At 47.4% G+C, this 27299-nt stretch overlaps 1 protein-coding gene across 1 annotated transcript in view; it reads right to left on the bottom strand.

The window, feature by feature from the left end:
- Positions 1-27299, bottom strand: part of COL4A2 (collagen type IV alpha 2 chain) — a 359463-nt gene that overhangs the window by 321159 nt on the left and 11005 nt on the right. Inside the window, exon 3 of the mRNA XM_075336673.1 lies at positions 5540-5591. Coding sequence (XP_075192788.1) covers positions 5540-5591 — 52 coding nt within the window. The remainder of the gene's footprint in view (positions 1-5539; positions 5592-27299) is intronic.

The raw sequence follows: 27299 nt of genomic DNA on the forward strand, positions 1-27299 counted from the left end.
GCCCCTATATGCAGTTCAGGAAGGGGGTGGTCTTAATGATGGATACACTATAAAATAGCTTTGATATAATAAACTGTATGGAAATGGATTAAAATGATGATGTAATACATATGACTGAACAGATAACAATACAGTGGAACCTTGCTTAACGAGAACAATCCGTTCTGGGACTGTGCTTGTTAATCAAGTTACTCGTTCAGCAGAGCAAGATTTCCCATAGGAAATCATTGCAATGTTGACAATTCGTTCCACAATGTGTTAAATGTCCCATCCTGGTCCCCTATTCTATCATTCCACACATGCACAAACGCACACAAACATGTACAAACACACACAAACTCACACAAACACACACAAACACACAAGCACACATGCACACGCACATATTATATGCTCACCTTAACTTCCGTTCCATCACCGGTCTCCTGGGACTTGCTGTTCTCCGATGCGGGCCGTGTATCAGGTAACCATAACGACGAGGGCGGAACTTCCTGCCAGAGCGCTGATGTCAAAGGCAGAGCCGCTTGCCTTTTATTGGCCAGTGCGCTGCCTTTGACAAGCGGTGACACAAACCAGGAAGTTCCTGCTTCGTTGCTATGGATGCCAATGCCTGGAGTGGAGCAGAGCGGCGCACTACAGGACCCAGGAGGCCGGCGATGAAACGGAAGGTACAGATATTATATGCTCACCTTACCTTCCGTTCCACCGCCGGCCTCATGGTATATTGTAGTTCGCCGCGATGTACCCGGGAACTACAAGAACCATGAGGCCGGCGGTGGAATGGAAGGTAAGGTGAGCATAATACTGTATGTGTGTGAGTGCGTGTGTGTTTGTGCGTGCATGTGTGTGTTTGTGTGGACTGCAAGTGCGGGTCAGAGTGCGGTGGATGAACGGAACTGGAAGTGTGTGCAGTGAGGATTTCGCTCGTCCAGCAAAGCTTTCTCGTAAAGCGGGTTACAAATTTACAGAAAGCTTTGCTTGTTAAGCGAAATTCTCGTTAAGTAGGTTACTCGTTAAGCGAGGTACCACTGTAGTTGGTTGATTGTTTAAAGAAAACAGTGAAAAATCTGCAATTTTAGGAAAGCTGATTTCAACAAATTAAGGAAAGAGCTTAACTGTGTAGATTGGGACAATGTTATGGTAACTGGGGATACCGAACATAAATGAGGTAAGTTTAAGGATACACTACTTGAGTCCTGTAAAAAATGTATACCCTCTGTTAATAAAATGGCCAGGAATAAAAAGAAACCACTATGGATAAATAAGACTGTACAAAGTATAATAAAACAAAAACAAAGGGCATTTAAATTCTTGAAGGTTGAGAATACAGAAATAGCATTTCAGAAGTATAAAGATATCAATAAGAAATGCAAACAAGAAATCAAGCAAGAAAAATTAGCTACTGAAACAAAAATCGCCAAGGACATTAAAATAAATCCCAATCTTTTATAAATACATTAATGCCAAAAGGAAAACAAAGGATAGTATCGGCCCCTTAAAATATAATAACAAGTTAGTTATAGAGGCAAACAAAAGACTGAGATATTAAAAAGGCCCTTCACATCAGTGTTCACCAAGGAACTGACTGTACCAGGGATCATTCAACAAGTGAAAAATCAAAGTTCACCACCCGATATAATTAATTTAATACAAGAAGTACGCCTGCGTCTGAGTAAACTAAACATTGACAAATCCCCTGGGCCAGATGGCATTCATTCACGAATATTGAGGGAATTGAGCTCCGTAATCGCCAGACCACTGTATCTCATCTTTTTAGACTCACTTGTAACAGGGTTGGTGCCTCCAGATTGGAGAATTGCTGATTTGGTACTGATATTTAAGAAAGGTAAGAGGGTGGATCCAGGCAACTACCATCCAGTAAGCCTGACATCAGTAGTATGCAAAGTTTTTGAGGGCATTTTAAGGGATGACATGCAAAATATATTACAGAAAATAATGTAATAACTGACAGACAGCATGGATTCATGAATGATAAGTCATGTCTAACCAACATGTGATTTATTTGGACTTTGCAAAGGCATTTGATACTGTACCACATAATAGCTTTATACTAAAGCTTCAAAAGCAAGGACTAGGGAAAACTATATGCAACTGGGTAAGGAATTGGCTAAAAGATAGGAAACAAAGAGTAGTCATAAACGGTACATTCTCTAAATGGGCTATAGTCAGCAATGGGGTGCCGCAGGGATCTGTGCTAGAACTGATTGTTTTTAATCCCTTTATTAATGACCTTGTGGATGGGATTGATAGTAAAGTGTCAGTCTTTGCTGATGACACCAAACTATGTAGGATATTAAAAACTGACCTTGATAGTACAATATTACAAAAAGATCTGGGTAAGATGTCAGAATGGGCAGATACTTGGCAAATGAGATTTAATGTTGATAAATGTAAAGTAATGCACCTAGGACGGAGTAATCCTATAACTGCGTATACATTAAAGGGAAGAAAGCAGCAGCTGCTATAGCAAACAAGATTTTAGGGTGTATAAAAAAGAGAGAATAGATCCCGTGATCCCACCGTATTGTTACCCCTCTAAAAATCACTTGTAAGGCCCCATCTGGAAGGGCTCCACATTTTAAAAAGGACATTCAAAAGTTACATCAGTTCAAAGGCGGTTAACTAGACTACTACAAGAAATGGAAGGCCTCCCATATGATAAGAGGTTGAAAAAGTTAGATTTGTTTAGCTTAGAAAAAAGACGTCTCAGAGGAGATCTCATTTATATGTATATATACTGTACATGTGTGGTCAATATAAAGGACTGGCACATGACTTATTCCTTCCAAAGACAATACTAAGGACCAGGAGGCATACACTGCGAGTGGAAGAAAAGCAATTTCAGCAGCTAAATAGGAAAGAGTTTTTTACAGTTAGAGCAGTCAGACTATGGAATGCCCTACCACAAGAGGTAGTAATGGCAGATACTATAACAGCTTTTAAAAAAGGGCTGGATGATTTCCTCAGTACACACAACATTGTTAGTTATAAGAGACTTAAGCGGGCTTTACACGCTACGATATATCTAACGAGATGTCAGCGGGGTCACGTCGTAAGTGACGCACATCCGGCATCGTTAGTGATATCGAAGCATGTGACGGCTATGAACGAGCAGAAATACTCACCTTCTCGTTCATCATTGACATGTCGCTCATTTTCTAAAAATCGCACGTCCTGTTGTTCATTGTTCCCGAGGCAGCACACATCGCTCCGTGTGACACCCTGGGAACGATGAACTGCAGCTTACCTGCGGCCGCCGGCAATGCTGAAGGAAGGAGGTGGGCGGGATGTCCCTCCCCCTTCAGGAAGTGGATGTTCGCCGTCCACAGCGTCGGAGGTAAGTACGTGTGACGGGGGGTTACAGGATTGTGCGACACGGGAAACAAATTGCCCGTGCCGCACAAACGATGGGGGCGGGTGCTATCGCAAACGTGATCACACAATAAATTGTAACGTGTAAAGCAGGCTTTAGGGACAAAATGTAGAATTGGTGGGGAAGGTTGAACTAAATGGACCTAGGTCTTTTTCAACCTATGTAACTATGTACAGTAACTAACTATGTAACTATGTAAAACTTAAAAGGAATCTGTTAGCAGGTTTTTGCTATGTAATCTGACAGCAGCACGATGTAGGGACAGAGACCCTCACTTAATCTACCGGGTGCAGCAGTTGTAATGGAATCACTGTATTCTCTGCTGCAGATCTAGCAGTGCTCATAATGTTGAGCCCTGTTCAACCCAGTCCACAATACTGATTAGCATCTTTCTGTGTACAATGTATATTGACAGAAAGCTGTTAATCAGTGCTGGAGGTGTAGTTGGAATAGGAGGTAGGACGTCAGTTTGTACTGTAGTGATACTACTCCTGCTGATAAAACACTGATTGCATTATTGCATTAAATATAGCAAAACACAGCCTAGTAAGTGACACATCACTGGAATCAGGGTCTCTGCTCCTACATAATCCTGCTCTCAGATAACATGGCAAAAATCTGGTGACAGATTCCCTTTAAGTGCAACAATTTTGTAAGTTTTGTATATGAGTGACATACATTTACAATTTTATTCTAGAATGAATGGATAACTAGTGGAATGAATAGCTTCTTTTCCTTCACACATTTTTAAATATCATTTGAATAAGATGCAAAAGCCTAAAGCTAAGATTTATTTGTAGAATGACATCAGCACAATTGATATATTGTCTGTCATATAGAATACTGTAAGTTTTTGGTGACTAATGGCAATCAGCTATGCTATCTTCTGACAGGTCTCAATGACATGTTAGCATATACCTAAATGAGTTCCTACACTGTGAAGCATAACTGGACACAAATATGTTTTGTGCTTGAATATTTTTAAAGCATTTTAGTAGAAGGGAATGGGTACGCTAATGTCACGCCCTGGCAAAACCAGGTTTTCACAGAGCCTGCACAAATCCACCAAAGCGCAGGCCATTCTCCTCTTTGGCACCAACACAGTCCCCATACAGGTATACACCAGCCAATCAGGCCCAGTCACCCCCCCCCAGGGTAATGGGAGGGACCTACGGGAAGAGCTCAGGAAGTGACAAAGAAGAGTTTCAGTTTGAGCTGTAGTCAGTGAAGAGCAGACAGAAGGAGTTGGAGCTCCCTGGAGAGGATGGTAGTCGGGGTTGGAGCCCCAGACCACCGGACGACTGGAGTATCTACGCTGACTAGGTGGCAGTGAGGACCACAGGCGACGGAGGTCCGGTCGCGGGGAACCTGAGGCCGACTGGGGCAGGGTTTTAGCCCGCTGGTGCCGAGAGAGGGGATCCGTTCCTGAGACCATTTCAAGTGGACTAGTCCAGACAAGAGAGACAGACAGAAAGTGCAGAAGAAAGGGCCCCTGGCTGTATATCTGTGTGTAGAACCCGAATGCAATCGCCGGAGGCTACCAGTCACTGGCAGCTTGGTTTACAATACAAACTGTGTGTGTTTACTGACCGTCCAAATCAGCACCAGCTCATCCAGCACCACGATAACAAACTGTGAGTTGCCTGCTCCCTGCAATCCCTCACCATCCTCTGGACCCTGGGACTACACCTCCCCTACCCGTGGAGGGGATTCCATCCTTGCTGCCCATCAGCCCCGGGCACCCACATACAAGGCAGCGGCGGTGTCACCATCCCTCACTGCAACCCACGGGTGGCGTCACTGACAAAGACTCTGTCCCCTGTAAATAACCACTTTTCACTCGTGGGCGACGGACGAGTGAGCCCCGGATCCGGATGCCACTCAAGCCACAGCCACCGCCCAGATCCGAGCGCCTTGAGTCACCCCCCGGTTGTGGTCTGTCCCCCGCCCGCGACACTAAAATCACCTATAAAGCATGATTCATCACTGCAAAGGCTGTAAAGAGTTTATAACACAACTATGTATCTCAATCAATGTTTTTCACTATAAAACCTACATATGTGAACATACCCTGTTACCATCGACTGAGAGACAGTCATATATTTAATTTGTATTTATTATTATAATTGATTATAACATACTTACAGCATCAACAGTTCTGATGAGCAATCCTACCAGCATCATTGATAGGAAAATCCTGAAAAATAAACAAAAAAAACTATATATTAGTGCAGAGCTAGGACAGGATATGATTGGACAGAGCATGCTCCGAACTTCTATGCCTTTCAAAAAACAAAAGCAAAATAATGAGAAAAAAAATTTGGAATAAAAATAAATGTTAACATAACTAGAAAGATGTAGCAATGCTAACGCTCAACCGTCATTTCACCCCAAATCAGAGTTTTATAATAGCAAGGTCTTCTGCCCTTATTCCCTCACAGCAAGTTAAACTGCTTTGGGTCTTCTTCCAGTCTTATAAGTCCAGGAATTGTCTCCAAGTAGCACTTACCTTAATGTCTCATCTTTTAGCTTTCATTTCACTGACTTTCATCACTGATGGAATATTGCTGTTGTTACGAGTTTTTATATGAAGCTACGTGTTTTCATTCTGTTTCAAAGTATTACATTTGATAGATAAAATGTACATAAGCTGGTGAATACTGACACTTTGTGAATACCTAACCTTCAGATTTAATTTACATAATTCTACAGTTTCTTTTCTTCTTTATTCAAGTGTAAAACAAAATTATAATTTCTAATGGTTTTCAGTATGGTTAAAGGGAACCTGTCACCAGATTTGGTGACTATATGCTGCGGCGACCACCAGTGGGCTGTTATATACAGCATTCTAACATGCTGTATATAAGAGCCGAGGCTGCTGTGTAGAACGTAAAAATCACTTTATACTACTTACCTAACGGGTGGTGCGGTGCAGACCGGTTGGATGGGTGACTCTATTCTTCGGGTTTGGCGCAACCTCTTTCGGACATTTTTGTCCTCCATCTTCTGAAGCCTGGGTGCATGTGTGTCGCCCTGGGCAAGCCAGGGGACACAGATAACAACACCACTACACCCCACACTCCAGGTAGGCACACCTGCTAACCAGAAATCCTTGTTGCCTTCCTCCAAGAGTCTGTTGTTGCACACCAGGGGGTGGGCCAGGCGGTTGGCTCCGCCCACCAAGGAGCTCACAACTCTGGAGGCAGGAAGCGATCAGGCAGAAAGCTCAGGGAGGAGCAGGAGTCCAGTCAGGGACATGAACGATTGAACAGCAGAGTAGCCCAGGCAGGGGCTAGAGGAAACAACCAGAAGTGAAAGTGAAGGAAAGGAAAGTGGAAAAGGAGGAAAGCAAGAAGTGGAGAGAGCGCAGAGAGTGCGCAGAGCCTGAGAGCCCAGCTGTGTGTGTAGGGCTAGAACAGCAAGGTCAGCGACGGCGGTGACTGTCCGGAGGGGGACCGTTTGGAAGTTCCTGGAAGGACCCCGTTGGCTGTGTGCCCGGTGGTCTGGAGCAGTGTTCCGAAGGACAGTCAGCACCAGGGCAGGGGCCTCTCGGACCCCGGCAAGGCTAGGAGTCGCCCAATTTGCCGAATCCGTCAGTGAAGGGGACGCAGATCCCCCAGCAACAAAGTCCCGATTGACGGCAACAGCCCGACCATTACCGGGGAGACACCGCCACCGCCAAGGCACCAGTTTCCCCAGGGCCAGCGCCTGCGGGCAAAGTGTAGAGCTCCTCCGGCCCAGATTGCAGTCGGGGAGCGGGTAACCGGAGGGAATCCACCGCTACCATCAGTCAAACAGGTGCAAGGAAGAGAGACGTCACCGTCACCTACCGGGAGTGCAGGTGCAACCGTCTGTGGGACCGTCCTACCAGCCGTTGGTTTACCGTACAAACTGTGTCCGTGTCTCAGGCTGAGTGAGTACCACAGTGCCGCAAGGCATAGCGCTGCCCCCGCGTCCCTGCGCCCTCCAGGCCCTACACTTCACATCTCTTCACCGGGCCCCGGGATCACCAACCCCTACCCACGGAGGGGCAACACAACACCTGGCTGCTCCCATCACCATCACCGGGACCCCCACACTGAGCAGCGGTGGTGCCATCACCACAACCGTGGGTGGCGTCACGAACTATAATCCCAACAAACACCCCCCCTTTTCACTCACGGGCGAGGAGTGTCGCTCGAGACACCCCGGGATCCGGCCCGCAGCTCGAGCCACCAGGAGCAACTGCCGGACCCGAGCAGAAGGGGTGAGCGCGGTGTGCTGACACCCTCCTCCCCGCCCGCGACAACTTGGCGTCACGAACAGGATCTTACCGCTCTGCCGTCTGGTAGAGGTGCGCCTTGTTACCGCCGGAGGTATCCGGCAGAAAAATTTCAGAAGTCGCCATCTTTGGCGCGAAAAGTTCCCGCTCGAGCGTCTTCTCGAGCAGTAGAGGCGCGAAGGCCAAAACTCCGCCCCGAGAGAGGAGGGGCCGGAAAGAGCTAAGGGGGACGGAAACAAGATGTCTGCGCCCGACGGAGCCGCTGGAAGAGCGGTGGTCGCAGCCGCAGCGGCACCCGCGGATGGGAATGGGCCTGCCCAGGTCCCGGCCGTACTGGCGGGAGGTGCCGCGGCCCCCGCGCTTGCTCAGGTCATGCCGTTTTCCTTGCCCTATGCACCCGGAGCTGCCTGGCTACCGCAGTATGACGGGAAACCGGATGCCTTGCAGGCCTTCCGGAAAAAGCTTAACCCGTTGCTAGAGCTGTACCCCCTGACTGATAAGCAACGTGCAGCGATAGTGCTGGGCCAGTTAACTGGTGCGGCGGAGCAGGAAGCGGAGACCTGGGCCGAGGGGGACCGGCTCTCTGTAGCCACCATCTTCGAGAAGCTACAGACTGCCTTCGAGACCCGGACTGAAGCTGAGCTGAGGATGCAGTTTTACCAGTGCCGGCAGCGAGCTGGGGATAGCATTCGGGACTATGCCCTACGTCTGCAGACCGCCCTCCGCACGCTAAAGCGGGTGAACTCTATTAATGAGGCGGATAGCAACAAGATGTTAGTGGAGCAATTCGCACAGGGGATGAGGTCCCCTGAGGATCGTAAACAACTCCGGCTGTGGGCTCTGGAACACCCTGATGTGGACTTTGCTGTGTTAAAGGAGCGAGCTATCAAAGCACTACAGCCCCCAGCTGCTGAAGTTCTGGAACCTGTCCCGTGGCCCGTCGAGACAGCTCCTGTTGTGGCGGCCCCAGCCAAACCAACCTCCTTACTACCTTCAGCCTCGAGCAGCGCAGTGGAAGAACTGGCAGCCCAGGTCCGTCGCCTGGATGGAGACCTTGCTAAAATCCTTGCTGCACTACAACCTCTGACCAGATCTCAGCCCCCAGCGCAGATACAGCTTGCTGACAGTCCCGAAGATGTTCCCTGGATGCAGCAGAGAAGCGCTAACAACCCGCGGAGCAGACCTCCAATCTGCTACAAGTGCCGTAAGCCGGGCCATGTTTACCGACAGTGCCCGTTAAACGAGCAACCCCTGGGGCCCCGGGCCAATCCTCAGGAGTAGAACACCGTGGCCCCCCGGACTGGCGAGACCGATACGTCGGGGCCCGCCCTATCATCCCTGTGGCTGTGGACGGCATACCCGTGATGGCTCTCTTGGACACTGGATCACAGGTAACTACCATACCGTACACATTGTATCAGCGATATTGGGCCACAGACGAGCTAGCGCCTCCAGACAATAGTATAAATTTGATTGCCGCTAATGGACTTCCATTGACCCAGGTGGGGTATAAAGAGGTGGCTATGACAGTGGGGCAAGCTGAACTGCAACACCAGGGCATGATTGTGATCATGAATGAGCCTAGTGATCATAACCCGAAAATAGTGTTGGGGACCAATGTGATGGAACACTGCATGGCTGATGTGCTGAACCTTTTGCAGCAGCTAGCCGCCACGGCGGCGGGGAGCCGGCAGAGGGCTGTGCAACGTGAGATCCGCGCCCTGATGTACCGCCAGCATGTAAGCTCAACCGGAGGGGAGATTGGTGGAGTGCGAGTGATGGATGTTGCTCCATTGACTGTGCCCCCTAGAAGTGAGATGATGATCTGGTGTAGGGCAGCAGTAGGGCCTCAGGGGCGTGACTACCCTGCAATGATGGAGCCCATGCCTTCTGAGCACTGGTCCACTGTAGTGGCCGCCCGAGGGGTGGTAGATGTGAAGAAAGGGAGAATGCCTGTGAGAGTGTTAAACTGTGGGGAAGAGGAGGTTAGGCTTCCCCGGTATGCCACCATTGCCAAACTGCTCACCCTAGACCCTCACACTATCCAGGAAGCCCGTCCATCCACACTCCCACCTACCACCAGCACTTCCCCACCCCAGGGGGACACCAAGGAGTGGCACCAACAGCTACATGTGGGCACTGATGATACCCCTACACATCACAGGGCAGGGGTACACAGGGTAGTGCAGGAGTACGAACAGGTTTTCAGTAAGCACCCCCTAGACTTTGGGCAGATCAAGGGGGTCCAACACCACATTCCCACGGGTGAACATCCCCCTATCAAAGAGAGGTACAGACCTATTCCCCCTGCACATTATCAGTGTGCCAAGGATATGTTGAAGAATATGAAGGAGGCAGGGGTTATTCGGGACAGTTGTAGTCCCTGGGCCGCTCCGTTGGTACTGGTCAAGAAGAAGGATGGTACCATGCGGATGTGTGTGGACTACCGGAAGATCAACCAGATAACCCATAAAGATGCCTATCCATTGCCTCGTATTGAAGAATCTTTGGCTGCACTGAGAACTGCAAACTACTTCTCGACCCTTGACCTCACCAGCGGATACTGGCAAGTGGCCGTGGCCCCCGAGGACCGGGAGAAGACCGCCTTCACCACACCGATGGGGCTATGCGAATTCAATAGCATGCCGTTTGGGCTGTGCAATGCCCCCGGGACTTTCCAACGGTTGATGGAGTGCTGTCTGGGACATTTAAACTTCGAGACCGTCCTGCTGTATTTGGATGATGTGATTGTTTATTCCCAGACGTATGAGGCCCATCTGGAGCACCTGGCCGAGGTGTTCGCGTCCCTTGCCAAGTTCGGGATGAAGTTGAAGCCCTCGAAGTGCCATCTGCTGAAACCCAGGGTGCAGTATCTAGGACACGTGGTGAGTGCGGATTGTGTCGCCCCCGACCCTGAGAAGATCACTGCCATCCAGAGCTGGCCGAGACCAACCACAGTGAGGGAAGTAAGGCAGTTCCTGGGTCTGGTGGGGTACTATCGGCGCTTTATAAAGGGGTACACGAAGATGGCTGCCCCCATGCAAGATCTCCTCGTGGGACAGACCAAAGGTGGTAGACCTATTGGAGCCCCACTGTTGTGGGAGGACAAGCATGAGGAGTCCTTTGGCCAGTTGAAGGCGGCCTTGACCGGAGAAGAGGTCTTGGCGTACCCTGACTATGGGCGCCCGTTCATCCTCCACACGGACGCCAGTAACGTGGGGCTAGGAGCGGTCTTGTCCCAGGTCCAGGATGGGAAGGAGAAGGTGATTGCCTACGCCAGCCGAAAACTCCGGCCGACCGAGAGGAACCCTGAGAACTATAGCTCCTTCAAGCTCGAGCTATTGGCGTTGGTGTGGGCTATCACAGAGCGGTTCCGCCACTACCTGGCGGCGGCAAAATTCACCGCGTTTACGGACAACAATCCGCTAACTCACCTGGACACGGCCAAGTTGGGCGCGCTGGAGCAGCGGTGGGTAGCCCGGTTAGCCAACTATGATTTCACCATAAAGTACCGAGCTGGTCGTGTCAACATCAATGCAGATGCACTCTCCCGGATGCCCCATTTGTCAGAAGAGGGGTGTGAGGATGACGACCTCGAGGAGATTGAGTTGCCTGCGTTTCACCAGCCGCCTACTGAGAGGGTACAAGTATGTCAGCAACGGGCGGCCCTGGACTCGTGGCCCAGTCAAGAGTGGCAGGACGCCCAGGACCAAGCACCGGCTGTCCGCCTTGTCAAGACCCTGGTGGAACAAGGTGCTATGGGAATGGACCCTGCCGCTCCAGCCGAAGCCCAACGCTTGTGGAAAGAACGAAAACGGCTCTACCTACACCAAGGGAGGCTGTACCGTGAGCTGATCAACCCAAAGACCCATGAGAAAATATGCCAGTTGATCGTTCCTCAAGCTGAGGTTGCTACCGTCCTGCGGGCATACCATGATGGTGCTGGCCACTTCGGGTGGAAGAAGCTGGAGATGCTGTTGAGGGAGCGGTTCTATTGGAGTGGGATGCGTGAATCGGTGGAAGCCTGGTGCCGAGAGTGCGGTCCTTGTACACTAAGGAGAAAGGACGAGACTAGCCAGAGGGCACCGTTACATCCCATAGTCACCCATCAGCCGCTGGAGCTGGTCGCCCTGGACCATGTCAAACTCACCCCTAGCCGAAGTGGGTACACCTACGCGTTGACCATGGTAGACCACTACTCAAGATTCATGGTGGTAGTCCCCGTTAAGGACTTGACTGGTCGAACCGCTGCCCGAGCGTTCCAGGCCTATTTTTGCCGACCCCATGGGTACCCCGAGAAGGTGCTGACTGACCAAGGCCCGGCTTTTGAAGCAGAAGTGTTTCACGAATTCTGCCAGTTGTACGGCTGCAAGAAGATCCGGACCACTCCGTACCACGCCCAAACCAACGGCATGTGCGAGAAAATGAATCACTTGTTCCTGGGGCTCCTCAAGACGCTACCGCTGGAAGAACGGAACATGTGGCCGGAAAAGTTACCCGACTTGGTCGACATGTACAATAATATCCCATCCAGCTCGACGAAGTGCACCCCAGCGTATCTGATGAGGGCCCGGCCTGGCCGCCTGCCGGTGGATCTGGAGATGGGGTTGGAGGCTCCGGAAGCACTCCCTTCAACGGCAGAGTGGGAAAGTCGGAGGAGGGCCCAGTACCGGCAAATCCAGGAGTATGTGGAGAAAAACCTCAGTCGAAGTCGAGAACAGCAAGAGCACCGGTTCAACCAGAAGGCGCCTGCAGGTCCTTTCCAGCCAGGAGATGTGGTGCTGAAACGAAAGAGAAAAGCCCACAAACTGGATGACCAGTGGGAGCAAGTCCCTTACGTCGTACAACCCACCGAGTGGGACAATGGGAAGACCTACCAGATCAGTCGTGACCAAGGGGGCACCCTGGCCACAGTTTCTCGGGACCATCTAAAGAAATGCCCCCCAGAGTTAAAAACAGAGGCTGAAGTACCGGTTCCTCCACCAGTGGAAAAGGCAGCAGAGGTAATCCACACTGTAATGGGTGACTTCCCAGCAAACTGGCCTACACAGAACGGCGCGGTGATACTTCCAGTGATACTGTTCCCACAACCCGTGGATGAAGAAGTAGTGGAAGCGGTTAACCGTGAGCCAGAACCAGTGCCAGTGCCCAGGGATGAACCTGTACCCAGCCCCCCTGCACCTCCGCCTGCCCCACACTATAGCAGGGAGGAGGAACCGATTGTTCCCTCTACACCACTGTCTAGCACCACTGACACCGGGCCCCGAAGGTCCACCCGTTCCAACCTAGGTAGACCCCCACTTAGGTACAGGGAGACCGTTCTATGAGTAAGAGGGGCCCACAAATGTAAAAGAGTGTTGTGTGTTTGTTTGAAAGTTTGTTGAAAGTTTTGAAAAATGAAAAACACTGATTGAACCGAGTTTTCACCTGATTGTCAGCTGTGATTAGCAACCGGCAGGAGCCGGCACCGTTGTCCCCGTGGGGACCGTTAAAAGTTTAAAAATGCATGGGAACTAGCCATGGACAAGCCCGTGAACTCTGCAGGGCAACCACAAACGTTAGTGGCTTGTAAATATGTTGGGTACCGTTACCGTTTCCGCAATGCCGCCTCCGGAGAGGCAGGTTGGAGGGAGGGCCCTGAGCAGAGCAGGCCAGGGCCCAGCCACCAAAGGGACCGGTGGCTACCCTCTGGAGGGCAAGGACAGATCCCGCTCGGGTGACTTGTGCTGGACTGTGGGTCAAGGGGTGCTGCCTGGGTTTTAGGGGCAGCATCAGGGCCAGGTTGCTTGGGTGGGAGAGAGCGGAAACCGTGACCGTACACCGTTGAAACGTTAAAAGTAAAATGTGCCTCCCGTCTTGGGAAGAGTTGATTGAAAATGCTTATGTTATGTTTAACCTGTTATCCCCTTTTTACAGAAAAATAAAACCGGTGTAGGACGGCAGCCCGCGGACGGTCTGCATTTTGCTAAGGGGGAATGTGTCGCCCTGGGCAAGCCAGGGGACACAGATAACAACACCACTACACCCCACACTCCAGGTAGGCACACCTGCTAACCAGAAATCCTTGTTGCCTTCCTCCAAGAGTCTGTTGATGCACACCAGGGGGTGGGCCAGGCGGTTGGCTCCACCCACCAAGGAGCTCACAACTCTGGAGGCAGGAAGCGATCAGGCAGAAAGCTCAGGGAGGAGCAGGAGTCCAGTCAGGGACATGAACGAGTGAACAGCAGAGTAGCCCAGGCAGGGGCTAGAGGAAACAACCAGAAGTGAAAGTGAAGGAAAGGAAAGTGGAAAAGGAGGAAAGCAAGAAGTGGAGAGAGCGCAGAGAGTGCGCAGAGCCTGAGAGCCCAGCTGTGTGTGTAGGGCTAGAACAGCAAGGTCAGCGACGGCGGTGACTGTCCGGAGGGGGACCGTTTGGAAGTTCCTGGAAGGACCCCGTTGGCTGTGTGCCCGGTGGTCTGGAGCAGTGTTCCGAAGGACAGTCAGCACCAGGGCAGGGGCCTCTCGGACCCCGGCAAGGCTAGGAGTCGCCCAATTTGCCGAATCCGTCAGTGAAGGGGACGCAGATCCCCCAGCAACAAAGTCCCGATTGACGGCAACAGCCCGACCATTACCGGGGAGACACCGCCACCGCCAAGGCACCAGTTTCCCCAGGGCCAGCGCCTGCGGGCAAAGTGTAGAGCTCCTCCGGCCCAGATTGCAGTCGGGGAGCGGGTAACCGGAGGGAATCCACCGCTACCATCAGTCAAACAGGTGCAAGGAAGAGAGACGTCACCGTCACCTACCGGGAGTGCAGGTGCAACCGTCTGTGGGACCGTCCTACCAGCCGTTGGTTTACCGTACAAACTGTGTCCGTGTCTCAGGCTGAGTGAGTACCACAGTGCCGCAAGGCATAGCGCTGCCCCCGCGTCCCTGCGCCCTCCAGGCCCTACACTTCACATCTCTTCACCGGGCCCCGGGATCACCAACCCCTACCCACGGAGGGGCAACACAACACCTGGCTGCTCCCATCACCATCCCCGGGACCCCCACACTGAGCAGCGGTGGTGCCATCACCACAACCGTGGGTGGCGTCACGAACTATAATCCCAACAAACACCCCCCCTTTTCACTCACGGGCGAGGAGTGTCGCTCGAGACACCCCGGGATCCGGCCCGCAGCTCGAGCCACCAGGAGCAACTGCCGGACCCGAGCAGAAGGGGTGAGCGCGGTGTGCTGACACCCTCCTCCCCGCCCGCGACACATGAGGCGTCCTACGTCATGCACACTCGTCGGCATTGAGGTCCTGAGCAGGTGCACTTTGGTCAGCCCTGCTCAGGGCAGATCAAAGTATTGTAGTGCGCATGCGCGGGACCTCAATGCAGCGGAGGGATCAGGGCAGATCCGAAGACCCTACCCATAGTCCCGCCCCACAGTTCATCCCAAATGCAAGAAGAGCTTAGGAAACCTAAACGTCTATCAGTAATTAAACAACAACGAGGCTGTGGATTTCTACACTAAACGTAGCTATTAAGTCAGTAATAACAGTGCTATAATGCCCAAACCTTTATTTTATCAAGCATAATCCGGATAACAGATTCTCTTTAGAATCAGGTGGCACCTTCAAACAATTTTGCATAACAGCACATTTAAAAAACTTTTTTAAAAAACTCTTATTTGTGACTGAATAAGCTGGACCTGAGATGCAGTACTACTTTTATCTACATCTTCAGATTTACAGGAACATCTCAAATATGTGCTAGAAATAAATATTGTGGTAGAGCCACTCTCTCAGTAGTAGGGGAGGGATGCAGGAACACCTCACGTGTCGATTTTCACCTGGTTTATTATCGTCAGTCACAATCCATAGACAAGAAGACAGCACTACTGCCTCCAGCATAGGAACATACAGAGCTAAACAGAAGAACATGAGTCTGTCCAGAGGCCTGGCTTTTACCTCTGGGACCACACCCCGAGGTGGAGATATCGTGAACAGCCATCCCACCCATCTCTTTAGCTGTCCACACAAACCCGGCCCAGGTAATACAAATGAACCCTCTCAGCACCTAATGTGCTGGAGTACTACATCCGGGTTCACATCACTGATTGCAATAGTCGCAGCGACACATATCTCCCCTCGTGCACATCACCAGTGATCACATCACATATTCTACCCCTCTGCCCAAAGCCGGGGGCATGAGCACCATCAACCACTAAACAGGGGAGCCACGACAGGGCATCTGCATTCCCATGTAAATTCCCAGGCCTGTGCTCTACATGGAAGGCAAAGTCTTGGAGGGCTAGAAACCACCTGGTCACCCTAGCATTCTTTCTCTGGCTACTTCTCAACCATGTCAGTGGCGCATGATCAGACACTAGCCTGAATTTCCGGCCTAGCAGGTAGTATTTTAGAGAGTCCACTGCCCACCTAATGGCCAGGCATTCCTTTTCCACAATGGCATAGTTTTTCTCACAAGAGGAGAGTTTCCTACTCAGGTAAAGCACTGGATGTTCCTCGCCATTTATTTCCTGCGACAGCACAGCTCCCAACCCGACCTCCGAAGCATCAGTCTGAAGCACAAACTCCTTTGTAAAGTCAGGTGCCACCAGGACTAGCTGCCGACACAGAGCAGACTTCAAGTCCTGGAACACCACCTCCGCCTCAGAGGTACACTTGGCCACCGATGGCTTCACAGCCCTGAGGAGATCAGTCAGTGGAGCGGCCCAACCAGCAAACTTCGGTACAAACCGGCGGTAGTATCCGACGATTCCCAGAAATGCCCTAACCTGCTTTTTAGAGAGTGGTCGTGGCCAATTCTGTATCGCCTCCACTTTATTCACTTGTGGCTTGATTAGGCCCCTATCGACAACATAGCCCAGGTACCTGGCCTCCTCCTTCCCTATGGCGCACTTCTTCGGGTTTATGGTAAACCCCGCCTTCCGCAATGCATCCAGCACTGCCTGGACCCTCTGAAGATGACTTCCCCAATCCGGGGTGAAGATCACAATATCATCCAGATAAGCTGTGGCGTACTTCTGATGAGAAACTAGGATCTGGTCCATGGCCCTCTGGAAGGTGGCTGGGGCTCCCTGCAACCCAAAACGGCATCCTGGTGTACTGGAAACATCCGTCAGGTGTAGAGAAAGCCGTCTTCTCCTTGGTCGCTTGAGACAGGGGTATATGCCAGTACCCTTATGTCAGGTCAAGGGTGGTAATATACCTGGCTGGCCCAAGACTTTCAATGAGCTCATTGACTCGAGGCATCGGATAAGCGTCAAATTTTGAGACTTCATTTAACCTGCGGTAGTCATTGCAAAATCGCCATTCTCCATCCGGCTTTGGCACAAGGACGATAGGAGTAGACCAGCCACTTCTTGATTCCTTAATCACGCCGAGGCTCAGCATCCTCTTCACCTCTTTTGAGATCACTTCTTGGCGGCCTTCGGGGATCCGGTACGGCTTCAGATGTACTCTCACGTGTGGTTCCGTCAGAACTTCATGTTCCACAACCTGTGTACACCCCGGCAATTCTGAAAAGAGATCTCGATTTTGATAAAGCAACTCCCAACACTGCTGCTTTTGGGCCCTTGACAGCGTCTCTGCCACTGTGACGTCCTCGATATCAGCGTCCACCTTGGCAGCTAGACACGAAGCTTCCACCGCTTCCCTATCTCGCCATGGCTTCATAAGATTAATATGGTACACCTGGTAGGGCTTTCTTCTACCCGGTTGGTGGGTCTTATAATTCACCTCTCCCAGTTTCTCGACTACTTCATAAGGTCCCTGCCACTTGAGCAGAAATTTACTTTCCATAGTAGGGATCAACACCAACACACGGTCGCCAGGGCTGAACTGTCTCACCCTGGCAGAGCGATTATATACTCTCGCCTGTGCCTCTTGAGCCCGGAGAAGACTCTCTTTCACGATGGGTATCACCTCAGCCATCCTCTCTTGCATCTGTGCCACATACTCAATGACACTCCTATGAGGGTAACCTCTGCTTCCCAGGTTTCTTTGGCTATGTCAAGCAACCCTCGGGGATGTTGACCATATAAAAGTTCAAAGGGAGAGAACCTGGTAGAGGCTTGTGGAACTTCCCTGATAGAAAAGAGCAAATATGGAAGCAGGCAATCCCAATCTCGGCCATCCTTCTCCACGACCTTCTTAAGCATGGACTTTAAGGTGTTATTGAATCTCTCCACAAGGCCGTCTGTCTGCGGGTGATATACTGAAGTCTTCAGTTGTGTAATCCGCAGCACCTTACACAGTTCCCTCATGACTTTCGACATAAAGGGGTCCCTTGGTCTGTCAGGATCTCCTTTGGCACTCCGGTCTGAGAGAAGATATGGACCAACTCCCTGGCTATATTCTTAGAGGAACAATTTCTCAATGGCACCGCCTCAGGGTATCAAGTCGCATAGTCCAGAACCACTAAGATATACTGGTGCCCTCTAGCGGATTTTACCAGGGGGCCCACAAGATCCATGACAATACGATCAAACGGGACCTCTATTATAGGTAATGGCACAAGGGGACTTCGAAAGTGTGAAACTGGTACAGTTAGCTGGCAGGTGGGACAGGATCTACAATAATTAAGAATCTCTAGATGACACCCTGGCCAGTAGAACCTCTGAAGAATCCGCTCCCATGTTTTATCTACCCCCAGGTGACCATCCAGGACATGAGAATTGGCCATGTCTAACACCTGGTGTCTATAAGGCCCTGGTACCAATAGTTGCTCAATTATCTCACCTCTCAACTGGGTAACCCGATATAACAATTACACATTTACTGCAAAGTGGGGGTATCTGGTGTCAGCCCCCAGGTGTTCAGCAACCCCGTTTATGACAGTCACATTTTCAAATGCCCCCTGTAGTGTCAGGTCCCTCATTTGCACCGTCACAAAGTTCCCTTCGGAAACGGCCAACTCCGGCATGCCAACCTCCTGGGACTCGTCCTCGTCCTCATCGCCCACCAACACACATAGGGGGAATTCATCCGCCTATGACTGAAATTAAGTCTTATCATTGAGGGCTAACTGTCCTTTTGTCTGAGACACAGGGTTCCACCCCTTTATTCCACAACTCCCAGAACAAAGCAAAGTCTCACCCTATTATTACTAGGTGCAACAGATCTTTTACCACTCCAACATCATGAGACTCCGACTCACAAGTTGTTTTTATTGTCACAGCGGCCACAGGGTAGTCCTTGGCATCCCCATAAATACAGCGGACATCCACCCTCTTCCCAGGAATCAGCTGGTGTGGAAGTGTGTCCCTCACGAGGGTCACCAAACTCCTGGAGCCTAAAAGTCCCACTATTCTGGTACCATTCATTTCTACGAGACATTTTCCATGAAAATAAGACAGGCTCTTATATTATGTTTTGCTCTGAAAGATGGGTTAGGGTTTATTTTCAGGGGATGTCTTATTTTTTTTCCCATGAACAACAATCCACTTTTATTCTTGAACGAAAAAAACCCAACATATACGAGTCATATCGAATTCTCCAAATTGGGACTCAAATCATATATCACACAAGGAAAGTAAATGTATCCACATCCGTATTTCTCATTTAGAAAGTAACATCTCGAGACCTGGAGGCCTATTTCCTTAATTGGAAAAGCAACTGTTTAGGACTTAGCATCAAGGAGGAAGAAAAATGCACTTGGTGAAAAACTGTCCAAAAGTTAAAAGATAAATAAATACAGTTGAAAAATCTAAACTCTGACAAAAAAATTGCCTAACAAAAAACACTGAAGATACTACAAATCAGTTTGAGGTAGGGTTCTGTGGAAAGATTGGCTAAAAGAGAAAGCTTGTGTACAACAGAGAACCTAATGTGTATGGTGTAAAACAGTAAAGTAGTATATTTTGCCTTTAATAATAGGAATATCATATCCAGTGTCAATACAGCTGCTAGTAGTCAGATGGCTTGTGAAGTTCTTTCTGTGTCAGCACCAGAACTATTTATCTTGATTACAACTCCTTGAAAGGAATTTGTCAGCAGGATTTCACCCACAAACTATATACATGCTTATGTAGCTCCTTCAAAAACAAGTTCAGCAATTCCTTTACATAGCCAGCTCCTTCCTCTATTACGGAGAAATCATTGTTTAAATTGTAATGCAAATGATGCTGAAGACCTGAAGCCTCTACCACTCCAGCTCTATTCCCCACCAAGCGTTGCCTCCTCCAAGCTGACTGACAGCTGCCAGGCTGTATGAGACACAGGCTGCTTGAGGCAACAGAACCATCAGTCAAACAGGAAATTCGATGCTGAGTGGGTAATAGACCTGGAGTGGTAGAGGTTTCAGATCTACAGCCTCATTTGTACTTATAAATAGTTGCCTATAGACTAACTTTAATGCAAAATGACTTACATGTACTTGCTGTAAATCATTGTGATTGCTAGGTCACAGATGCTGTGCATCTGCAATCAGCTATCAAGTTGATATGTGAAAATTAGTGATAGCTTTTTATAACTGGATAAACTCTTTAATAGAAGTAGTTCCTTTTTAGTATGGGTAATGTGGTTATTGTATAACTATGTTTTTAACTTGTACCTCCAGTATAAAGAAAGACCCTCATGTAGACCTCTCCTTAGTAATTTAGTGTCTTTGTCTGCCATGGGACAGATTCAGTGCACTCTATCCCAGATTCATCACACAGTTTTAGCCAGAATTGTTTAAAATGTCGCAATATATTTTTGCATTTTATAATTTAGCAAAAAAAATCTGCAAATTTTGTTGGTTTTACACTAAGCTTGGCCAGCCGCCCACTTTCTGAAGAGACAGTGGAGCTTTGTGGGAACAGGCGTAGCCAGTGGAACAGGTGTATCAGAATTTACAGCAAATAAAGGTGTCGTAAATTATGGCAGCTGAAGGATGTGCAAATTCACAAAGCAGTATGCCTACCTTAACGAATTTGGTGCATTTTAATCTAGCGCCCTCTTCATTAAGAATGGTGTACAAACTGACAGTCTTGATGAATCGGGGTTTTTGTCTGAAAGTGTGCTAGCTCACAGTATACTTACCACTTCTTGAGTAATTCCTCTCACATGTCAAAAAGAGACTGCTTGCTTGAATCCATGCAGATCTTTGTTTTCTCACAGTACTTTATTAGGGAGCAAATTCTGTTTTCACCCTCTCATCAGGGGTACATTCGCACAAATTAACATTGAGTCTGAGAGATGTCCATTGTCCTAATTTTGTGCCAGGTCATCCTGTCTGATCATACAACCTATGAGACTTTGAAATGTGATCTGACCACAATCTATATGAATGAATTGAGGGATATCCTTACTGAGCCAAAGACTTTGAGGTTGCTTTCCGTGGAGGAGTTTAGCTTACTATTACCAAAATATCCAATGGTGGCGACCTTTTATACCCTTCCCAAAGTACATAAGGGAGTTAATCCACTAAAAGGTCGCCCCATTGTATCAGGGATTGATGCATTGTGCCAGCATTGTAGCACATACTGTACATAGATGAGCTCTTACATCCATTTGTGACTGTCCTGCCCTCATATTTGAGGGATACTCTGGATTTGTTGAGCAAAATTGAGGGGATGACTGTGGGCCCGGAAGCTATACTAGTATAGCATGATGTCTGTACAAAAGCAATGGAGCATTTTTTGAACACAAGGGGAGCACATATGGCTTCACATAATCAATCCATACTGCGATTGATAAAATTCATCTTGACACACAACTATTTCATTTTCAATACAAAGTACTACCACCAGCTCAAGGGCACAGCAATGGGGAGCCCTTGTGCTCCCACGTACGCTAATTTGCTTCTGGGTTGGTGGGAAGACACAGTGGTTTTTACGGATGATGACTTGGTGTGGTTCCCCCAGATTCAATTTTGGGGACGCTACATCGATGATATTCTTGTGGTGTGGTCTGGGCCTACAGATTCATTCATTTATTCAGTTTGTTAATCATCTCAACAATAACAATTTGGGGCTTAAATTCACGTATGATATTGGTGGCAATAAGATCCCCTTTTTGGATATATTGATAACAAAAGAATTGGATGGAAAACTGAGCATTTCCATTTTTAGGAAGCCAAATGCGACCAATAGTCTTGAATTGGGAGAGCTACCATCCAAAAAGTCTAAAAGTTGGTATCCCAAAAGGTCAATTCTTGAGACTGCGCAAAAATTGTAAGACAACTTTGGAGTTTGATAGACAGGCGACTAATCTGAAAAAGAGATTTAGAGAGCGGGGCTACCCAGGGACTGTAATAGACAGAGCATATCAAAACGTTCTATATAAGAACAGGAGTGATCTCCTTCCGACAGTTCCAAAGAAGGATGATAGAGGAATAAGAAGATTAATGGGGATGTATGATGATCAAAATGAGAAAGTAATGGCAATTCTAAAGAGACACTGCAATATCCTGAAAAGTGACCCTGATATCTGTAATGCTATTTCTAGCCACCCCTCAGTGACATATAAAAGAGGCAGGACAATTAAGGACGAGATAGTCCAAAGCTTCTATACTCCCCCGAGTAGAAGTGGTACATGGTTGGATCGAAGAGAATCGGGAACATTCAGGTGCGGGTCACGTATATACTGTAAATATGTTGTTCCCTCTAAAGAATTCAAGAGTACATGTATGGGAGGGTGTATAAAAATCGCAACTTTGCAAGTTGCAAAACTGAGGGTGTGATCTATTTATGTACATACAAATGCCCAAAAGACTTTTGTAGGCAAAATGAAAAGACAATTAAAAATAAGGATAGGTGAACATCTAGGGGACATTAGAAATAAACGAGATACCCCTATAGCCTGTCAGGTGAATAGTTGCCACAATGGAGATTTGGGGTCCATCTCCTTTAGTGTCACTGAGGTCATCCCGCCATCTATACGCATGGGAGACTGGAATAGGAGACTACTACAGAGGGAGACACGTTGTATCTTCTGGATGGAGTCAGTTAGTCCAGGAGGTCTAAAGGAACTAGTTTATTTTAGTTTCATCTAATTAGCTTGTATGTTGTCCATATTTTGGACTTGAGCCTTTATTTGAAGAGGGAATTTCCTTGATTGGGGCCAGCTTTGTGACTCGGTATAGGTTTACCACGGGTATTTTAGGTTTGTTTTGAAAAAGTTACAAACAGGTGTCACAGATGGACATATTGTTCATTTGTTATTTATTCAGACGTATTTTTCCATATAAGTAACTATAATATATGACTCGGTAGTTTGCTACATATAATAGAATAACAGAGACAGATGTGGGTTTTGGTGATAGTCACCTACTTTGCTGTAATGGATGTATGGAGACAGTGGTAAATGTTTCCTTATGGTATTTGACATATGGGGATAGTGGCAAATATAAAATGACTCCATATTTAATTTGAGTCCCTGACTGATCATATGATAAAGAAGGTATCAATGATGTATGTGTTTGTAATATCTGGTATACTTATACATATATAGTATGTCACTATTATCCATTATTATGTGGTTTGTGTCCTTTGGCCAGACGGCAAGTGAGGTGTAAAAACGTTCTAAATGTATATTATGAACCCACATGACTGTATACTCACATGCAAATATGTGGAAAATATGGCGGTTTGAAGCGCAGATTGCGTTCTACTGTATATAATTTCCATGAACGTCTTTTCCTGGTATCTGTCTTATGACATCTGTCAGACGCCCACATGTGAGCGACAGAGGAGCAGGTGGGTAGAGTGCATATTGCGTTCCATTGCACGACATTTCCGCCCACGTCATATCCTGTGACGTCGGGTTTTCTGACATCACATCCGATGACGCTGTCGATGGGTGGCGTTGGCGCCATCTTTAAAAATGCATACTCTGTGCTCCTATGTAGCGACGGTGATTGAAACCGAGGGACCATACGGCAGACTGTGGCTGGTGATGCATACCCTATTTAGGGAGCCCCTGAAGAACCCCGGTGGGATTGCGGCCGGGGGGAAATGCATCGGGCAATGCTGCTATTTGTCCATTACTTTGAGCTATTGGCTATTGGGCCATTTCCAGTCTTCTAAAGCTAAGTACTATTTTCTATAAATTTAAGATTATGGTTATTATATTATGGTTACCTGGACTTTGTTGTTCTATACCCATGGATGCTTATGATGCCTCACTCTTTAATGTGCTTTTGATGAAGTGTTAGCATATGCCTTATGTTGCTTCATAAACAGAAACGGGGGTGATAGTATTGCAGATATTGTTATTCCAGTCACTCCTCTGCTCTGGGCTCGTGTGAGCATTACACAGTGTTTACCATATCACAGACACTGATGTCATGGGTGTCTGTCGTTTCACAATGTATATTTAATTCCTCTGCTCTGAGTATATGTTGGGGCTACAGAGTGCTTATTTGATTAGATGGGTATGAATACATGTGTACGAGTATATTTGATCAGACACTGAAGAAATACATGGATAGCACTTTAAATCTTGACTGGTGCACTTTTTTTGAAAAATTGCTTGAGGCATCAAGCACTTGAATACAAGAATACTGTTAGTGCATGTAATGGGGTATAAACCATAAAATTTGAACAAATAACGTCAATAAGATATTACTGCATTTAATTTGTTTGGAATGTTACCATTTTGATATTGCCTTATTTTGTGTGTGACGGGTGGTTTAGAATCTTTCTACAACTGCAAATAATACATACTCCTGCACTCTCCTCCTCCCAGACCAGCTGCACTTGAGAACAGCAGAGGGAAAGGAGGGTGAGCCATCGGTGAGCGGGGGCGCCATTGCGTTTAGGTTTAGCGTGCCAACCTCCGCGATAAGGTAGGGCTACGGAAGGAATATTTGGCCACACCCTTGTTTGCACTACAGTATTGTATGCTCATATTCACCACTGCCATAATTGTTTTAGGGCAATACTCATATGTGGCAGTTGGGACTATTCATTTTTTCTTGTAGTGCAAAATATATTGTCATTCTTACCTCTGCTCCCTTCCACTCATTACAGTTGCTGTTTATTCAGCGTAGAGACATGAGGGTTTTTTTTTTTAAGGATATTTACTGATGCCTGGTATGCACTTAAGCACTTTTTTGTCCCAATATAATTGTTCAGTAATTGTGTGCGTGGCAAATATCTGATTTTAATCTAATATATAAAGCTGAGTGTATGTGTGTATGTCCACTAAAGGAATCCGCACCGTCGCATTTACAATCACGAAATTGTGCACAGACGCCTCATGTGACTCAGGGAACGTCATAGACTATGTTTGGACGGGAAAATGTAACCCTTTGCTTTACAGTTAGTCTCCAAAATCCTGCCTCCATTAATCTGAATGGAGCTGGGAGATACGGGCTATTAATAGCAACTGTCAGTGGTTGCTATAGGAACAAAATAAACTGTTAGTATAAGAAGCTTATGTTTGAGTGAGAGACAGAAAAAGACAGACAGAGACACAGACAGAGACAGACGGGGAAAGAGACAGAGAGACAGCCGGGCAAAGAGACAGCCGGGCAAAGAGACAGCCCTGGAAAGAGACAGATGGGCAAAGATACAGACCTGGAAAGAGACAGACGGCGAAAGAAACAGCCCTGGAAAGAGACAGATGGTGACAGAGACAGCCCTGGAAAGAGACAGCCCTGGAAAGAGACAGCTGGGCAAAGAGACAGCCAGGCAAAGAGACAGCCGGGAAAAGAGACAGACTGTGTAACAGACAGAAGGGGAAAGAGACAGAAGGGGAAAGAAACAGACGGGGAAAGAGACAGACGGGGAAAGAGACAGACGGGGAAAGAGACAGACGGGGAAAGAGACAGACCTATGAAGAGACAGCCATGCAAAGAGACAGCCGGGCAAAGAGATAGCCGAGCAAAGAGACAGCCGGGCAAAGAGACAGCCCTGGAAAGAGACAGACAAGCAAAGAGACAGACCTGGAAAGAGACAGACCTGGAAAGAGACAGACCTGGAAAGAAACAGATGAGGAAAGAGACAGACGGGGAAAGAGACAGCTCTGGAAGGAGACAGACGGAGAACGAAACATACAGATAGAGAGAGACAGACAGACACAAACAGACACAGAGAAAGAGAGAGACACAGAGATAGAGACACAGAGATAGAGAGAAACAGACAGAGAAACTGATACAGACAGAGACAGACACATAGAGACAGACAGACAGAGACGGACAGAAACTCGAAGCGAGATAGTTACCATCCCGGGCAACGCCCGGGTTCTACAGCTAGTAGTGTTAATAAAATTGACTTTTTAGGGTTTTTTCTTAGTTTTTTTTTGAGTTGTCCATGAAGAAAACTGACCTCACACAGATAGTACTAGGACCAATGTTATTCAGTTGGGCTGTTCAGATGACATCCACAAAACAAAACATGTTAGACACTAGTCTCTTCTGTATTTCGGATGAGAAAATACCAAAGTAGATAAAAAAAACCCCCAACCATACATAACACCAAGAAAAATCTAAGTATATGCAACAAGTGTGTATAGCAATAGTGTATGGGTTGTAATGATATAATGGACTTATGGACAATACAATAGGGACACTGAAGTTTTAGAACAAAGTTTTAAAATAAACCGATAAGGTCAAAAACCAGAAATGTTATTGATTAAAAATGACGACCGCCAAATAACTGGCAGTTTAACAGAAGAAGAGGACATCACATGTAATATAAAGGTCATCTTGGCAATACACAGGTGCTCAGCAGTATATGTATGTATTCAAGTCTATGGGTGTGCAATAAAAATCAGACCCCATACCGATCATCTGTATAGCATCCAATTATTAGGAATACACTTATAAACATAGGAAACTGAATTTAGTCTTGTAAATTGAATTACCTGTTGATGTATAAAATGAGATGCCATATGGATGCCATACAGCCATAGGAATATCAATAGAGATTAAATACTGTCTGTTTCTGGATGGAAATTATGCAATTTTTTACATGGTCGTGTGAAGTTAATTGAAAGGGATATTAATGGCTTTAGTAGTTTAATTTTGCTCCTACTCCACCCTATATAGAAATAAATATTGTGTGCAGCATAGAATGCTCAATGTTAATTCAATATTACACAATTTGATTTTGACATAGCTTTGATAAACCTAAAATCTATTCATCAAATAGATATTTTTGATATCAATGCAATAATATTGAAAAGAAAACATATATTGCGTGTGTAATTAGGTTTCCTTAGAAGCACAAACTTGTTTAATATAAATATAATAAAAAGCATCTGGAACAGGCAGTTACTGTTAAACAGCACTGTATCTCATAGCAACAATGAGTTTTTGATTAGTGCACTACAGAGACATATGACGCCACAATAAACACACTGGGACTGCCAAATTGGATGAATTGGGGATATACCTTTATACTGTTCGTTGTAACAATTTAGACTTGAGTGCCAAGAGATAATAATTAGTAGCACATAAGTAAACTTATTAGAAACATTCTAGTATACTCATCCCAATGTCAAGATTTATTGTATTCTTAAACGGAATCTGTCAGCAGGTTTTTGCTATGTAAGCTGAAGCCAGCATGCTGCAAAGGTTAACAAGGAAAATTCCGGGCTGTGTGACTTGTCTGATCTTTTGTTTGTTTGCTATGTTTGCTTAAACAGCAGGACCCTTATCATTACAGGGATAGAAACTGATGTGTGAAGAAGTCCAGCAAGCCCTCTGCTGTGATTTACACCTCACT

Source organism: Anomaloglossus baeobatrachus, chromosome 2 (assembly GCF_048569485.1).
Source record: "Anomaloglossus baeobatrachus isolate aAnoBae1 chromosome 2, aAnoBae1.hap1, whole genome shotgun sequence".
NCBI classification, from domain to species: Eukaryota; Metazoa; Chordata; class Amphibia; order Anura; family Aromobatidae; genus Anomaloglossus; species Anomaloglossus baeobatrachus.